At 36.6% G+C, this 18660-nt stretch overlaps 2 protein-coding genes and 1 long non-coding RNA gene across 4 annotated transcripts in view; all 3 read right to left on the bottom strand.

The window, feature by feature from the left end:
* Positions 1 to 11946, bottom strand: part of LOC109349510 (peroxisome biogenesis protein 1) — a 14307-nt gene extending 2361 nt beyond the window's left edge. The window contains exons 1-15 of one of the 2 annotated variants that reach the window (XM_019590340.1): positions 11651 to 11946; positions 11260 to 11433; positions 10301 to 10400; positions 8990 to 9475; positions 7357 to 7456; positions 6719 to 7200; positions 5554 to 5645; positions 4574 to 4647; positions 4243 to 4462; positions 2354 to 2447; positions 2069 to 2223; positions 1537 to 1767; positions 759 to 959; positions 370 to 495; positions 225 to 286 (exon numbers count right to left, since the gene is read on the bottom strand). In XM_019590340.1, the coding sequence (XP_019445885.1) occupies positions 225 to 286; positions 370 to 495; positions 759 to 959; positions 1537 to 1767; positions 2069 to 2223; positions 2354 to 2447; positions 4243 to 4462; positions 4574 to 4647; positions 5554 to 5645; positions 6719 to 7200; positions 7357 to 7456; positions 8990 to 9475; positions 10301 to 10400; positions 11260 to 11433; positions 11651 to 11842 (2789 nt within the window). In that variant the 5' untranslated portion in view covers positions 11843 to 11946. Of the gene's footprint in view, positions 1 to 224; positions 287 to 369; positions 496 to 758; positions 960 to 1536; positions 1768 to 2068; positions 2224 to 2353; positions 2448 to 4242; positions 4463 to 4573; positions 4648 to 5553; positions 5646 to 6718; positions 7457 to 8989; positions 9476 to 10300; positions 10401 to 11259; positions 11434 to 11650 lie in introns of both variants that reach the window. The other variant, XM_019590339.1, reaches the window with a different exon arrangement.
* Positions 7488 to 8979, bottom strand: LOC109349512. The gene is made up of 2 exons (XR_002107982.1): positions 8822 to 8979; positions 7488 to 8697 (listed from the first exon to the last, which is right to left on the bottom strand). It is a non-coding gene; the product is annotated as an uncharacterized LOC109349512 (long non-coding RNA).
* On the bottom strand, positions 12753 to 17523 carry LOC109349511 (DNA-damage-repair/toleration protein DRT111, chloroplastic-like). Its single transcript, XM_019590341.1, has 2 exons — positions 16528 to 17523; positions 12753 to 13273 (listed from the first exon to the last, which is right to left on the bottom strand). The coding sequence occupies exons 1-2, from the start codon at positions 17395 to 17397 to the stop codon at positions 12977 to 12979; spliced, it is 1167 nt and encodes a 388-aa protein (XP_019445886.1). The 5' UTR covers positions 17398 to 17523; the 3' UTR covers positions 12753 to 12976.

Below are 18660 nucleotides of genomic sequence, written 5' to 3' on the forward strand. Positions count from 1 at the left end.
ATACTCGCTAAGGAATTGGAGGATTGTGTTTATGGCTTGAATTCTATTGGGAAGCTTTGCCACACGCTTGAGTTTTTTTTTTTTTCATTTTTTGATGTTCCTTGTTGTATCTAAACCTAGAAACAGCATCCTCACCTGCTTAGTTTTTTATTTCTATCATTTAATTATTTGAATTCTATTGTTTAATTTTTTTATATAAATGAATACATGCCAGAGAAACTAACCTGGTTGCAGCAAACACAAAAACACCAGTTAAAATCTCAACACCATCTAACTCTGTCAGAAACTGAGAAAATTGAACAATTTGAGGTCAGATTTTACTCAAAGAATAAAATGTATCCAAACAAAAAGTGACAAATATATACCGACTTGATTAACAACACGATCGGTTACTCCAGTATTATCGTGCCCTCTCTTAGGAGCAATGGAATCAAATTCATCAAAAAAAAGTAGGCATGGAGCTGCAGCGGCTGCTTTAGAGAATATATCCCGAACCTGAAATCAGCATTCAAGACTCAGACACTGTAAGCAAAATTAAGAACTTCAATATGAAATATTCTAATAAATATTATGCACCAAACCAAAAGAACAGCCTAGGTCACCTAATGGACATTCAAGATCAATTGGGTAGGAATATGAAAAGTAGTTTTCGCTTTAGAGTCATTCAAGAGCCAGGATACAGTAACCTTCAGAATTTTTTATTTTAAGCAGAGAACAGCATATATCAATAACAGCCTAAGAACTTATTGGCCTCTTACAGCTTGTTCAGAAGCACCTATGTACTTGTTCAACAGTTCAGGCCCTTTCACTGATATGAATCGTAGTGAAGAAGCAGCAGCAGCAGCACCAACAATGTGAGTTTTGCCACAACCAGGAGGACCATATAAAAGGACGTTTGACCGCAACCTCAAAGGTGCTTTTGCAAAAGTTTTTGGAAACTTTGATGGCAACTCTATCATCTGAAAATTAATTAGTAACAGCATTATAAAATAGTGTGAACATACAGGCATAGGTAAACATGCAGCACAAGCAAGAAGAATTAAATTATTTTTCAACGAACTACAAGAAAAGGATCATTCCACATCAGAGAATCTCACTCTACAATCACCCCGATTTCGATATTGGATCTCACTGTCTAGTGCCTTTCACATGAACTTAATGACTACACTCATTTAGAAAGCAATATCTGTCTGGGTCACACGGCAATAATTAGCTTCGCTATCATTCTACTATTGGGACATCCAGCACATTACAAAACAAAAAAAGGAATTCCATAAAGAAACTGCAGCAAAAAAGGTGTAAGAACAGGTCCGATGTTGATTCTGAGTATGCACCATACATTACACAACACACACTAGGGAAAAAGCCCTTCAAGTTATGAAACGATTATTGGGCCTCCACCTAACGGTTGCAGGCTTTTACGTGAGTAGGCTCTTAAACAATATAATAGTATGATTTGAAATCTAAAAGAAAGAAATGAAATACAAAAGCTAAACTGAGGGGAAAACAACATTCCAGTATTTCAAGAATCCAGACCTCCTTAATAGCATTTCGAATGTCAACAAGACCACCCACATCCTCCCATCCAGAACGGCCACCATCAGAAGCAGCTTTTGTAATGTCGCGCATTGCAACTGGAAGAAAATCATGCATGGCCTGAGAGAAATCCTCCCCAAGTAAAGTAGGACACTCGTGCTCAGAAACAGCAGCATTAGATGGCAAAAAACGGTGCACAGCAGCATGGACAGCTCGATCAACTAATATTTCCTGGAAAAGGTGAAATTATCTAATATTTTGATCTCACATGCAGCTCAGACATAGTTAAGGAAAGTTTATGTATTAATGATGTTCAAATGTCCAACCAACCATCTAAAATTTTGATTTCATTTTATGATCAAGGAGTTTTACATTCCTTACGTCTAAGGTCGACTATTTATTAACCATGTTGCTGCAGGAATATATAACGGAGTGCTTCATGAACACATCAATTAAGTTGATATAAATCAACCAAGCTGACAACCAATAATGAATCACATTTGTCTAAACAACAAATCTAAAAGTGGAATACCATATCATAGCCATCATAACCGTCACATTTGACAGCCACATCAAGCAGGATATCATCACCACATTGCAAGTTACGCCTTTGTATTTCATGCTTCAACATAGCCCTACGCTCTGAAGCTGCAGGAGCAGGCAGCTGTATGTGAAAGTCAAACCGCCCTAATGATAACAGAATCAAGAAATCATCAGCCAGAACACGAGGTATAAAATGCATACAGAAAAATGGAAGATGATCCAAGTCAAAATTTGATATAATGTGATTACTATTATACACGCAACAGTAGCAAACCTGAAGAGCTCAAAGATTGTGGTATCTTCTCTAGAGACTGTATGGAAGCTATGAGGGCAATCGGTCCGAATCCACATGATTTTTTCCTCTTCTCCTGTTCAGAGTAATGGTGAGGCAATTAATTTATAAAGGAATTTGGGATAAAACTAAAATGATTGAATATCAAAGTGAAGATCTTATATATTTACCCTTTTGCAAATTTGTTATTATGTGCTATAATTATTCATTAGACCTGAAAGGACAATTATTTCTACAAAGTAAAATAATTCTCTAATTAGGGAAAAGTTAGCTGTGTATGGACAGGGAGAGCCTCTTGATAAAAAAAATTAGCCTAACACCACAATGACACCAAGAAGGCACAATTGTCTCAGTTGAGGAAAGCATATTACACTCATCATTGACACTTGTTGTAAAGGGAAAAGCATGGTAAAGCTTGGATTTATTTATTCTTGTTGAAAATTAAGTAACTACCCCAAAATGTTAAGCTATTACAAGAACAATCATGAATGGTTTTATCTCCAATAGAACATATTTTGGGTTTTCAGTCTTGTGTTAGTGGGGCTAGTAAGTAGTACTACTAAATAACCAATTGCTTGAATAGGAGTATTAGATTAGGGCATCATGATCATAGTTAACTGCTAGCTTTTCAAATTTTCCACATATTAGAGCAGTATCATCCACCTTGAGGAGAACTACATGTTATTGCTGGGTTGAGAACTCTGCTGTATAATATTTCCTCTGTTTTACTTTTTAGTTAGAATCAGCTGGTTGTGATTTAAGGTCACATTCAATACTCAGGGAAGCATCTCCAACAGTGGTCGGTGGGTGATGTGAAGACGCCCAATGGGCCCTGCAGTTCAGTGAGCAGATAAACTATTTTTTCTTTTGTTTCAGATTCTGCTTCTTTCCTTCTTGTCTTTGCCTTCCTTTGGCCTCATTTGTTTTGCTTTTGCATAACTCAACATCCCTCAAATGACCTGCAGCTGTTCTACTTGTCTGGGCTGAGGCAGGAAGGTTCAACATGAGAATTGATTTCCCTTCCCTTTCTGCTGAGGTTCTACATCTCTTCTCAGTATTAACTCACTGTGTTGGGGTTTCCTTTGTTAGGCCTGTTCGGTTACTGTTCTGCCTCTGTTTGACCCATTAAGTGGCTCCTCCACTTTTATATGGCCTGCTTAGATTGAACTATTTGAGAACTTGGAGTAAATTGTACAGTCTGTTTTATTTAAAAAATACTTTTCACTGTTTCTTGTGTCTTCTGTTGAGGGCTTGTGGATTGAAGACTCCGGAGTTCGGGCACTAGTAAAGGCCTTATTTTTATTGCTCGGTGGTATGAGACTGACCCAGCGTTTGCAGATCAATTTGGATATTGAAGAGGCTTACAAAGGAGAGAGGTAGAGGACTCTAGAAACTATCTCATTTATTAGGAAGATGTGTGAAGAAGTTGGACAAAGGTTGAGAGATCTCAAAAAAAGAAGACTTCTGGGACCTGACAAGGACATCATGTTGGTTTCATTATGAAATGAGTACTAGCAGCCTTGGTCCTTCTGTTGATAAAGGCTTAGTTGTTTCATATTCATTGTCGGTACGCTTGGACACAAGCCACCTTGTAAGATCGTATGATTTTACTATCTTTGATGAAGTCATTAATCCCAAACAGAGCTAAGAACTAAGTTTGGTGGGATCAGCCCAGGACCAACGAGTTTGCTCGTAGAAACAGGGCGATCAGCACATCCCATGATGCTTGCCAGGTCACCATTTTTGGTGGTGGAGCAACCCAATTAAGACCAAAAGCACACCCCAAAAATTAAAGAGCACCAATCTTAGGCATATTTCAGAGAATCATCTAAAATATATTCTATAAATAACACACAAGGAGCTTTTCTTACCCTATATTCATCCATGATATCAACCAGAAAATCTGTTAGCCCAGAAATTGACATTGAAGGCTGAGATCCATCGGAATCAGGGGTGGAAATTATGCTATCAAGATCGTCAAAGATGACAATGGAAGGTGCGTGGTTTAAAGCTTCAGTTACATGGTCTGCAAGTTCCTGGCGAATGATTGGGACCTTCTCCAAAGCAAGTTTTGAGCAGGAAACAAAAACTCTGCATAGAATTTGAAATTGAAACTCTCAAATCCAAGCAGTAGAAATTGGATAGAAAGAAGGATGGGCGGAAATCAGAAAGGAAAGACTAAATTAGAATTAACAACAATACATATGTGCTAAGATGTCTTCACGTTCCTCTAGAAATTTTGCCACAGTCCTTGCCAATAAAGTTTTCCCAGAGCCCTGGAAAAAATATTAAAATATCAAATGCAAATATAATTAACTCAAACGAGATTGGCTATCCTTTTATTTATTTTTTGGCTCAATCAGCAATCTAAAGGAATATCGGAAAGCATCACTAGTTTGTACTCTGATGTACTGTGGCAAGTCTACATCAAACTCTTATAAATGTGGAGCCTCTGGGTAGGCCTCACTTCCTTAAAGGTTTTCAAAGTGAAAAACAAAAAATCCAAAAAAAAAAAAAGTAGGTAAACATTTTGCAGTTTAGTTGCCAATTAAGTCATTACGTAGTCACATTACTCATTAAGCACTCTGATAGAAAATGGACCAGAACAGACACAGTTATGATGAATTCTCTGTTTTATCCCTCAGTGAACATCAGTATTTGTGTGGTGGATTTACAAGGGAAGATTAAGAATGGAAGCCTAAAATAGGTAAGATAGGGTATTTGAGAGACCCTGTACTCTCCCTTACTCCTCTATACACTTTTCTATTTTCTCCCCTCTCCTTCTATATCCATCAAGTCAAATTTTCCATCTCAATAACTCTATTTCTCCTATAAGTCCTGATTCCCCTTGATAGCATTTCTATAACCTTACATTAACCAGTCCTCACTAACGGACCCAGATCCTTCAGTCTTTCCTAACAAACACTGTAGAACTAAGTGGCTTGTTAACAGAATATTAATATATTAAAGAGTAAACAAGTAATCACAAGGCCTCTTAACATTTAACCATCCATCAATTAGAACTTTTTGTCTGCCAGTAGCTAAATTCATTATGCAATAAACTTCATACGACAACAACCAATGCTTAGTCTATGTAGGTGAGGACAGCTACATGGACCGAACTACACTATAAGGATTTATCATAATTCATAAATAATGTCCATTGACAGAACTTTACTTACTGGAGGTCCATATATTAGAACATGTCCAGGGATTGGCAAGTTGTATGAGCCAAACCACATACCAGATGCTGACGACAACAATATGGACAACCCTGCAGTCAGCAAAAAAAGCAAGTTAAATATCACTAAAAGGCATCACATCTATAAGATTGCAACCATTGTGGGAATAAAAATTTATGTGGGTAGAGTTCAAATTAATAAGCAGCAGCGTCAAGGAGGAAAACAGGTGAATCTTGGACACCTCATACTAAATTCTAACAAATCTGTGAAAGGGTCACTAGTATTATCGGCCTAAAGTAACAACAGAAACAGAAAATTCAAGCAACAAAAAATTCACCATATAAAACACGTAGCAGCAACTCTCAACTTCTTTCACAAGATCAGAATAACATGCATTTATCATCATCAAACAGCTGAGAAGACAATAATTGCTTCCTCATTACAAAAGAAGACCCAAAATCATTGTCAAAGAACAAATAGAAAGAGGTTGTAGAAATTAGGAACTATAAAAATCAGGAATAGCTCTTGCAACACACCCTACATGTAAATTATAGCACAACCCTAGTATAAAAAAAATAAAGGTGTGGCATCAGTTTTACTTGAACCTTCCACAAACTATCCATCTTAACATGGCATAAAAAACCTAACTGAAAGGTACTTCATTTGCAACAGGCTGGGAGATTATTATACATGCTCTAGTTTGAGAGAGAACGTAAAGGAATTAGGAAAGATTAACAATCAGTTGGTTAATTGCAGTTTTTTTCTGCTAGTCGTAGATAATTATGCCTCTTCTCTTTCCCGGTCCTTTCGCAACAGAGATAAGACAACTTAATCATAACTATATATGACTAGCAGAAAAAAACTTCCAACTCCCGAACAGAAAGAAGAGTAAACTGTGGCCCATAAAACCAGCCAGTACATGCACAGGTTACGGTCATGTTTCATCTTTAAGTAAGAGCAACTTTCATATCATCATTGGCATGTATTATGTCTACATACACACCATTTCATTTTTCGGCTTGTACATCTGTTAATTGTTAACGATTACCATTTAACCAACACAAACAAAAAAAAATCAATGAAGTTTTAACTCAATAAAATGATCATGAGTACACTGAATCACGTGAAATAATGGACCACTTCACCACCCCCAAAAAAAACCTACTGTTGATAACATCAGAAGCAGTTGTCTCCATCCAGCCAAGGGAAGATACATCTGAACTAATGTGTTCTTCAGAGGCTCTCTCTTCAATAGAATGATGAATAGATACCGGATCGCCCAATTTCACCTTTTCAAAAAGCTCCAGATCCCCAACTTTTATGTTATTGAGACTTCCACCAAGAGCAACTTCATATGCATTAAGCTTCCCATTATGTGGATATTCTTCACCAAAGGCCAAAATGAATAACAATTCAGCTGTCTTGCCACTATTTTCTGAAGAATTAGAAACTAGCCGAACCTTCCCATCACTCCCAAGCTTGTAAGAGCTCAACTTGAAATGAAGCAAGGTTTTACTACTCATAATCAATGAATTAACCTCCACACCCATAACGGAATTTATTGCCTCAAGCTGTGCAATATACCATAGTCGTACAAGACTCTGTAATCCTTTTTTATTCTGAGACTGATTTGCAGCCTCTTTATCAGCTTTGTAATTGGATTCATCAGACAGTGCTGCAACAACTTCACCGTGGACCGACCAATCCATAGTATCCACAAACACACCTGACATAGCTTTTGCATGCAATTTTCCATCAATGTGATTTGTGTGGCCATGAATAACTTCTAGACCATCTTTCTCAACAAAACTATCATGCCTTGACGGTTTCAATTGGCAAGGACAAAGAGAGATGGAAGGAAAACTCTTTTCCAAAATAATATCACATGCCTTCAAGTAAACCCCTACGCAACCACAAAAGCAAATATTGGCTTTAAAATCACATGTCAAAATTGAAAGGACGGTAACTTTTTCAATTGAAATATATATTAAAGAGCAAGAGAAAATGGAAAATTATGACATGTATCCACCTATTTAAAGAAGAAGGCAAAACAGAAGCAATAGCAGCACAGCAACCTTTTAAAATCTAACCTGGTAAAGAGCATATAACATAACATAAAAGGAAGTGCACAAACAAGAGATATATTGTTTTGTCTTTTCTGTGTTATGTGTGAAGTATGACTCTAACATGTTCTTACATTGTTCTGCTTCTTCCTCTTTCTGGAATAGGTTGTTTGGCAGTCTGCTCTTATGGTGAATAACGATGTGCCCTAGATCTTTGGATCAACATTTATTGACTAGCTTTATTGATTTGGTAGAAATGACAAGGCTAACTTTCTATACAGATATGAAATCTATACTATAATTAAGTGCAGTCGGCTGGAGTGCAACACTCATATTTTTAACAATGTTTTACTGGATCAGCAGTTAATTTTAGACAAAAATTGGTTATTGGCCTCATGTGGTGCAGAGCATGTGACTATTTAGCAGGTGGAGGGCATGGAAAGGTTTGCACCATTGATGCTTTCTCTTTGTGTTGCTATTTTGTTTTCCTTGTAACACCTTTCATCAAATCAGCAAAAGGAAAAAATCACAAAGCTTAAATGCCAATTGATTCTTATGCAGTAAAATGATGCAATAAGAAAGCAAGGAGATAATATTGGCTAAATACAACTAACAACAATTGAGTCACCACTACGGGTTTTTTTAGTGCACAAGTCTTGTATGATTTGCTCTGTGCATGGTAAAGGTCATCTAAAGAGGGCAAGGGCAGAGTGAGAGGGAAAGATAAGTCAACAAGCTTGTAGCTCAGCATTACCAGCTATAGTCTCTAAGATTGGGGGTGTAATAATGATGTTAATGGTTTGATCCTCTACTAGCATTCCTCATCCCCATGTAGGTGCCTGTGCCTCCAATTTACCAAAAGAAAAAGAAAAGGAAAAACATTGGCAAGGATACTCCTATTCCTTTTTCATGTAAAACCATGAGATGAGCACTAAAAGGAAGACTAACAATCCAATCGCATAAAGGTATCCAGGTTAAGAATCCTTCATTGGAATGTCTATCATTTTACTCCAAAAAAGCACCAAATTCCCAAAATGAGAACACAGCCCACATGCCTTACACTTTTTCCTTGTCCAAATGTCTAGAAAAGGCAAAATAAAAGTTTAAATACCAGAAAAAATCCACTACTTATCAAATTAACAAAAAGCTTATTCCCTGATTGCTATGCATAACATCGTGATGCATAAAAAAATGCAAGATTATACTTGTATCCTAACTACATAAACCGATAACACAAACACCAAACTTGAACACATCCAATAACAATTTACTAGATGCAATATCCTACACAATTAAATGTATGAGTGTGCACATATAATTGGTTTCAAAAGCTGGTGGGCTAGATAACATGATATTGGGATAATTTGACATACATGAATGAAGGCCAGCTCTCAAATAAAGGCAAAGAGACTTAGCTACCATCACATGTCCTTCAGCCACAGACTCTGAAAACAATAGATGAACTGTTACTTGTTGATGATCTTTCTTATCAGATAAATTTCCATCCTCAACTCCGTTGACAGCTGACCCGCCTCCTGCTTTCATAATATTGGTTCTGGAATTATTAACATTCTCCTTGGTTACTCTTGGAACTATGGAAACCAATTGAAGCATGTTAAATGAGAAGCGCTTGGCTGTTTCTGGGTGAACAAAAGCAACAGAAGTAAGCTCTATATCAAGCTCAACATCTTTGACATGAGTATTGGTATGACATAACCCCTTTGTATCTTGTATCCGGAGCAGCATCTTTGCAGTATGTTCTTTATCATAGGAGTCTGGATGTGAATCTCCTGCTGAATCCAAAATTCTTTTGCGCCTTTTTGGCGCAACTGCAACTTCAGTTCCTGGCATGAGTTGCACTGATGATGTACCACGTGTTAGACAGGTCTCACGACATCGATATACACAATTCATGGCTCAAAAATTCATGAGACTTCTTTACAGTAGGAGTATAAGAATCAACTAAGGAAGATCAACAAACAAGAAAGAATAATACTACTCAATAGTTCAAATGTTAACAATCATGATTTATACTGAAAGAAATACCTTTGAGAGAATATTTAAGTAACAAATAAGTATATATTCCTAACAAGTATAATGTGCAAATGCATTAAGTCAATAAATAAAAGGTTTAAAAGGCTCGATGATGAAGTTGCATAGGAAGGGGATTCATCCACACACAAAAGAACAAAATGTTGATGACAAATCCAAATGCTAGTTTCAAATATTAACATCACTTAGTTCATAAACAGGGTGAATTATTTTAATATGAAAGAAAATAAATTATATGACCAACAGTGCAAAACAAGAATGCAGGAAGCTTGGCCAATCTCTCTACATCTCTGAGACACCAACTCTCTTAAAGTAGCCATGAGCAGCACACAAAGCAGAATTCAAAAAAGTGATAAATTTCAACTCAAATAAATATCTTTTCCGTGCATGATTGATTTCAAATGAAAGAAAATAATTATGGTCATGAAAAACCGAGGTTTCATTTTTAATTTGGGATCTGCACTGATAACATTTAAGAACATCTCTACCATGTTTGCCAATGATTCAAGAGGAATTATGCTACATATAAAAAGGGAGCAAAACATAATGTTTCACAATTATCTTTGAAGTTTTAACCAAGTATGTAAGAATGTATCAAAGAACTATGCAGACAGCAATAGGCATCATCTTACCCACGGCATTCTTCGGAAAAACAGAAGCCACCTGGAATGTGATGACAGTGTGACCATGCAACCACAAAGGAAATCTCATCCCTTCATGGACAATCCTGACCTGCATCAAGTCATCAACAGCGTAGTATTAACACAATACATCATCAAATCGATTGATTTCTTCTTAAACTGACTAGAACACAATTTTCTATTGCAGGTAGATGATAGAAAAGGGATGGAGAATATAAATGGTCCAAAACAATAAAAAAAATATAACCATGAGATCCAAGATAAACAATTGAAAATACACACAAAAAAGGGTCAAAAATAGATTTAAGTTTTGGGTGAGGAGGGGGGGCTGCCATTCAGACCCACCAACCAGCCTGAGCAATGATTTACAGTAAGATAGATTATAAATCACCTAACAAGATTCCTGGATATGGGATTCATCACTTTATACATTATTATGCAGGACCTTACTTAAGGTGAGCATAGCATGCGGCATGTGGAACAATGAATTGAGTACACAGCACGCAATGTTGGTGAGGAAACCTAGTAACTATACAATCACGACCAATAGGTCAACCAATTGACCAACCCCATTAGCGAAAAAGTACACAATTTTAAGAAAGAGTAAGGATCAAATATCATTCTATAGCATGATGACTAAGAAGGCATGCATGACATTCTCACAACACGCCCACCATAGTATCACTATATCACATTATCACAATGTAGATGGATGTTTACTTCATTTTACTACAATACACACATGTTTCGAGAATAATTACTAGGAATGCGATAAAGATACAGGTAACAATTCATTTGGTATGTGGTGTGTTACTTTCTTTAAGATGAACCTTGGTATTACAAAAGACGAATTCCATTCTCGGTACACAAAGTTAAAGATTGAACCTAGCAACTATAATTTTGATTAAATCTTCAATGGTTGAGTGAATAATACGAAACAAAAAAGATACCTGGTTGAGGATTGCAGCCTCAGCTTGTTCAGCATTGAGCTCCAAAATTTCCCAATCATCTTCAGTGTGAGGTTCAATAGTAACCATAGAAGCATGTGGCACGTGTGAAGCAACTTTCACTTGAACTGTAGCATGATTCGGCAACGATATGCATTCCGCAAATTGTGCCGAAACCTAAATAATAATTATTATTATTCAGTTAGAAATTTAGAATTGAAAATGGACCAACAAGGTTCTAGTGTCCTGCTAGATACCAGAAAGACCAAAAAATATCAATTTCGATTTCCGGAAGCAACACTTATTGTGAGAGCAGTCATTAGTTGCTTAACATGCGGCAAAACTCGTGATAGTACCAAAAAAATTGAAAATGAAGGGAAAAGGGGAAAGGTACCTCAATGGTGGAAGAAGAACGAGAGGTGGCTCCGGACCAAGCAACGAACCAGAGGTGTGGAGGGTGAGAAGGAGAACGAAGCTCGAGCGCGAGTGGAGAAGAGCGCGTGAATTGGAGAGATTGAATAAGAGGAAGAGGAAGAGAAACGAAACAGTTGTTTAAGCCGCCAACAGCTATAACCTCAAACTCCATTGAATTTGATAATAGAGAGATAAAGAAGAATGTGAAACTCAACTTCCAATTTCTTTGCACTTACTTCCCCACTAAACTCACAACATTGATAGTGATAGATATTCACTTTTTGCCCAATCGATACTTTCAACACCCAAAATCTTCTTTTTTTGCACTCTATCACTCGTATTGACTTTCTAGCATAAATATTAAATAACGCAGATGTAATTATTGATGAATGATGGACTATGCTGATGTTAATAAAATCAAGAAAGCAAAAATAAAAAGGATAAAAAAGTTCAGTTCAGATAAAAAGACCATAGTTTTGATTTGGGGTGAATGGTGTTTCCGCCAAGTGAAGGTGACTTGTAATTTGATGTATTAGTTTATTTCATTAAAATTAAAACATTTTATTGTCTTTGCTATAGGGTCTCATAAATCTACTGAATGATTTACTAGTTTGTGTTTGGTGAGGACTAAATGTGACTTACGATCCAGTCAATTAATTTATTTGATAAAAAAAATAAGTTATTTGGTTATGCTTGGCAAAAAGTCTTGTAAGTCTATTTTTACTTGATAATGACTTATAGGTTATGGTTTATTCCATTTTGAATATATTCGCTACCTTATAAGATAATATTGCCAAAATAATTATGTAGGTGTTTCGGTAACAGAGCTTGTAAATTATTCCACTAACTTATTTTGGTAACGAAGCTTATAAATTATTCCACTAACTTATTTGATAATATAAAAAAAAGGTGTTTATTAGTACTTGGTAAATGATTTAATAAATGATAAATTAATAAGCTGACATTTGATAACTTGATTTTAGCAGTGACATTTTAATGTAGTAATTGCTATTCTGGGATTTATTTTTTGTTAAGCGAAAATTTATTAATGGAGCAGAGGATGATGGGGAAGATGATACTAGTGATCATAATAACATCAACGATAACAAGAACTTTCAATGTTCATTGATCTTAATAATTTCCCTGAGAAACATCCCTTTGTCACTCTGTGACAAAACAAATTAAGACCAGAACTGATCTTCTAATGAAGCTCAACTATAATGTAATGAAACCTTAAGCCATAACTTCAATTCTTCATGGTAACCATTAAAGACAAGTAATGGTAATTATAGATGGCTCTGTTATTTCAGGAGAAGCCAGGAATTTCTCCTGGCATTGGAGCCAACTCATTCTTGTTGAACTTCTCCTCATCATAAAAGGAGGCACGCACCACTCTACCTCCGAAGTATCGACCATCAAGATCAACAAGTGCTTTAGTTGTTTCTTCAGGTCTCTCAAACTGCACAAAGATTCTTACTGCTTCATCGACAGGGAAATTTACCTCTGTTATCTCAAATATCAGAACCCGAGTTACTGTCCCATACTTAGCACATTCTGACCCTACCTCCTCTTCTAGCTCATCATCTACCTCACCAGGGCCAACCTTCAACAAGAAAGCACACATGTTGTCTCATGCATAATCAATTAGACTACAAAGACATCAAATACATTTTGGGATGAACTCATGCATTCAGCGTTGAACTTTTAATGGCATATATTAAATGGTAAGGCATCAAAGCATGCTCACATGCATACACAAAGTAAGGTTCATCTAGATGATTGAGTACATAATGGCATATAAATTAAATTACAAGCATCAAAACATGCAGATACACACATAATGGCATATAAATTAAATTACTATTATTTATTTCCTTCTTAGGAAGGACTGCTTATTTTTCCCTCTCCTTTCAAAGAAAACTTGTTCAAAAAAAACATTTCAATCTGATTTGAAGCTTTCTGATCAAATTTACCACTTGGAAAGTGTAAATCACAAAACAAGAAATAAATTATACAAACCAATATGTTTTACCCCAGTGCCCAAAATGTTTAGCACAGAAACAGACTACCAAGAGCCAGCAAATATTTTATCAACTATCTCAGATAATGCATCATGAAAGAGAGAGAACTCCATAAATATGGAAAGGCAACTGAGAATAGCATAATCAAGCAATACAAGTCAAAAGATCCCTAATGCTTAGGCCTTATATAGGTAATTCACAAAACAGTGAATCTAATAAAACACAGGTAACCCAAACTTAAGAATGAAGTATCTCCTACTCAAGTTAATTGTATCATTAGCGGCATTCCTTGATGATTCAAAACTTTAAACACAGACCTCGACATCATTGTTAACATCAACTTCAATAACAAAAGAAAGAAAAGACATTTACCATTGAGACATGCTTGTCTTTTATAACAAAGAATGATGTTTGTTAACATGCTCTTTTTAACTAGCCATACAATTATAAAGGTATTCATGTATCTAAACATAGACAATTCCATCCTTTGAATATTGTCAGTACTGTATTCTCACTCTTCTGATCAGTGGCCAAGTCTTTCAATTTATCAATATGTTATCCTCATATGAAGAAGAAAGGGACAGAATGATATTCATCATCGGAATTGACTCAAACAAGACACCCAAGAGAAATGAGAAGCAGAGACAAAATACTTGTGCTCGGAGGAAATTAAATCTGAATCTCGAAGTCAAAGGAAGGGCTAGATAATAATCATCTAATAATAAATGGGGATTCTCTGGTACCACGAGACTAAGAGTTCACACACATTTACTTGGGAACCAACTTACATGAACTTCCCTTGGTGCTTAGAGAAAACATCACGATTGGGGCTCATAAGATATCACAAGAGTCAAGATTACAAAGAGGCTGGATAGAAATGATACTTTCGTGTTCAAGGAGTGCAGAGTGCAGGCCATACTTGCATTCACGTAATTGCTTTGGTTACTGTAGAAGCTTGATAGAAGATAGATAAGAACAGTGGCATGGAATTATGTTTCAATTCGTTCCAAACTTCTTCATTAACCTACCTTCAAATATCAAAATACATTTACTTATATCCTAAATAGGTGTTATCTCTTGCATATATCCACTCCTCATCTATCTTTTCTTGTATGTCTATTCATCCAGGGTGCACCTCAACATTCTCATGTATACTACACTTCTATTTTTGCTCAATAGCACTTCACTTCCCAATATTCACAATAACTGCAATTAATTGCTTATCTCTAGCTAGTTCGTTCAATCTCTGCATTGTTCTGTTAAAAAATTCTTAATACTCCATCCTTGTGTAAGATCATGCATGATCATGGCACAGGAGAAATGATAGGAGTAGGTAGTCAGTCATATTGACTTTTACCATCTTGATGTGCATAGTTCTCTAGTGACATGCACCGTGATAGAACCTCCTAACCTCATTCATAGCCACCTTGGACATCCTGGCCTCCCCAAACTGATGGTTCCACACTAATCCAAGTACATTATTTAAAAGCCTTGAATGGCAAACTCATGCATCCATTCCTAAATGTGTTAATAAAGTGCAAACTTACCATTTTCTCATCCAAATACAAGGGTTCAGTCATGTCAATATAAGTGAAGGATTTCAGTATTCTCTCACCTTTATTTATGATTGTTTGCACTACACTTGGATCATTTTAATGAAAAACATTTCCAAGTTATTTCCAATAGTTTGAAATTCTAAAGCTGAAATCCACTCTATTTGGTACTATTATTCATACTTTGCACATTGGTAATACCACCGCATGAATATTTCTCTTCCTTTTTTGAAGAGTTCATGTCTAATAGGTACCTCAAATCAAACAACTTTTCGTCATGGAGATGCTTCTCTTACACAGCTAATAGTCTGGACTTCACTCATATATATGGATTTCCCTATTCGTTTTGGAGATGCTTCTCTTACACAGCTCCACATTGTTATCTGATTAAATGCATGCATCTTTCTTGCTATAGGATAAAATTCCTCGCTCTATATAGTTTCCTGATACACCTATCTATCCAAAAAGTCAATCTTCTACTAGGAAAGGATTAATTATATGAGAAACGGTGCCTGAGAAGCCATTACACCAAAAGGGAAAAGCTAAAAAAACAGAGAAAAAGAAAAGGTAAAAGGACAAGACGCCAAAGGTGGTTTGAGAAGCCTGTAAACTCCCTCCAAATCCTCAACCACCAATGGTCTACCCTCTCTCGTTTATCTCCTCTTATATATCTTCTGACTCCTTCTAACCGAAAATCCCACCTGTCTCTCCTCTTTTTCTCACTACCGCATTGACATTCTGTTATACTTTAGCACATTAGTATGAGCATTCTCAATATTCCACATCCTATCCGCCTTTACATACATTGGTCTAACAATCTCATTTGCCATGAGTGTGGTAAGTCAATTCCTTTATTCTTCATGTAACTCTCACTCAGATGAAATTCTCTGAAACTTCAATACATTAAAGCAGCACCAGGGAAAAGGCTTATTTTGGGAAGGGGCATATGAAAACATATGGTTATTCGGATGATGGTTGGGCTAATATTGATTTGTATTATTGGTACAAGACTGGTTAGCTAAAATTCCAGAAGACATCCATCAAAGTTGAAATCAATGTACGTGAATACAATCATTAAATAGTGAAATTTATATTTTAGAGTTACATCAACAATAGCTATAGAATAATTTCAACCATACATGTGAGGAAAAAACAAGGCCATATCATTCATAAGTTTCAGTAAGTTCTAAAAATCCCAACATTTTTAAGGAGCATAACTGCATAAGCACTCAAATCGAATCAGCACAAATGAACCTACAAACACATAAGGCAAAATAGCATACCATGTTCCTAAGCAGCAGCACCCTTGTAGGCACTCCATGGAAGTTGGCACTCTTCACCACTTTCTTCTCCGCCTTGCTAATATCACTAGCATTCACAATAACTCCAGCTCGCCTATCCGTTTTCTTCGCCATCAAAGGAGTGGTAATCCCTTGCTCCTGTTTCCCAAGCCCTTGCCCTTCCTTCCACCCCATCTTCGCCATCATCCTCTGAGCCGCAGTCATCTGCCCACCCGCACCTAATCCCAATCCACCCGTCTCCGATTTTCCAATACTAAAACCATCCACATTGCTCGGCGGCGAGGGCGACCTCGGCACTGCCCCAACCGCTGCAGCCGCACCACCACTCATCGCCGCACGCCTCCTCCACGCCTCCTCACCCGAAATATTCAACCTAGAAGCATCCTTATTATTACTACTATCTCTTTCACTCCTCTCTCTTTCCTCTCTCTCCCTCTTTTCTCTCTCCTCCTCTTCTTGCCTTCTTCTCTCCAACTCCTTCATCATCTCTGCCTCCCTCGCCTTCCTCTTCTTCTCCCGCCGATACTCCTCGTAGTCGTTCGGCCTCGCCGGGTCATACTCCTCAATGACCGTCGATTGAACGCCCATCAGAGCCGGTTGGTGAACCACATCGTCCGGCACGGTCACCGATACCACCGGTGTGATTGAAATCACTGTTTTGGAAGGGTTAGGGTTTTTCAATTTGGATTGGGATCTTAAAACGGTTAGCGGAGGAGAGAAAACGGTTGCGGGTTTACGAAGCGTGGCGGGGGCCATTTTGGTGCTGCTTGACCAGACATTGGCGGCGTTGATGGATTTCTCCTCTTCGGCGGAAGAAGGCGGAGGAAGATCACCGTAGAGGCCACCTAACATTTGGATCAGATTTAAAGCAAATTATGCGAAACAATATCAATTATGCGAAACAATATCAATTATGCAGATTGCAGAGCCTTCAATTAGGGCTTTTCACACTTCCAGCAGAAGAAGAAAAGATCTACACCAATGCCACTGCTTGAAATTAATAAGAGCTTAATAATATTATTACAGTAAAGTGATCTATATTTTTTATTAACACGTGATATATTATACGTGGATATTCTAAAAATAAATTATACTCAATACAAATACTGTTTTCTCAGTTAATAATTCATAATAACAATTTTTTAGATGGTAATTCACAATTCATGATAATAATACTAATACTAATCCCTTAAAAAATTATGTTAGTACTTGGTGGTACTACTAATATATTACATCAAATATTGATGGTGTGGCATTAATGTGGATTATAGTAAGACAACTTTTGCATGTGAAATTGTAACATATTTACTTATTGTTTTGCCTTCATTTCTTAGCCTAATTATGAATTTAAATTTAGTTCTATTTTATTTTCTTTTGCTTCGGAGTAAACATGAGTAATTTTTTGTGTTTTGTCCTAGTTGTCAATGAAGATTTTAAAATATAGAACACCAATTGGACTTAAAGGAAAATCAAGAGTTCATAAAAGATAACTGAATTGAAGAAACATAGATAATCGTATTTGACGACATACTTATAGAATGCACTCATACAAGGGAAGTAAATTTGCCATTAAGACGAGAAACGTGGCTTCGAGGAATCCCCACAGTCAAGGCCTATTTTTGCCTTAAAGCAAGAAGTTAGGTGAGAACTACAGACGAGACGACATGTGGCAAGTACTGGCAACACAACATACTGGTGGCAGAGGCGTGATCCATGTACTGGCATGAGGTCGTATTCAGTTGATGACATGTCTTCTTCTACTAGCTCGACTAGTCGACTAGTATCATGAATCCTAATGATATAAGACCTCGTTATATGTCTGAGCTTGACCGACACAGTCCAATCCAATCAATGGAGGAGCCATTTGACTGGGATGGGATACTTCAGATGTATTTATACAAAGATAAATCATTCTCTATGATTGCTATGTGTTTCTTCAACCACAAAATCACATATCTAATTAATAACTTCTTAGCTCAGTCTATTTTTCAATTTTTATTTATTGTTAATTACATGCCTTCTCAATTTTAATATCCTCTAATTATTTTTAAGCTATAAGTCTCTAATTATAATTTTAAAAGAAAATTACAAATTTACAATAACCTCTCACAAAAA

This window comes from Lupinus angustifolius, chromosome LG06 (genome assembly GCF_001865875.1).
Source record: "Lupinus angustifolius cultivar Tanjil chromosome LG06, LupAngTanjil_v1.0, whole genome shotgun sequence".
Lineage (NCBI taxonomy): Eukaryota > Viridiplantae > Streptophyta > Magnoliopsida > Fabales > Fabaceae > Lupinus > Lupinus angustifolius.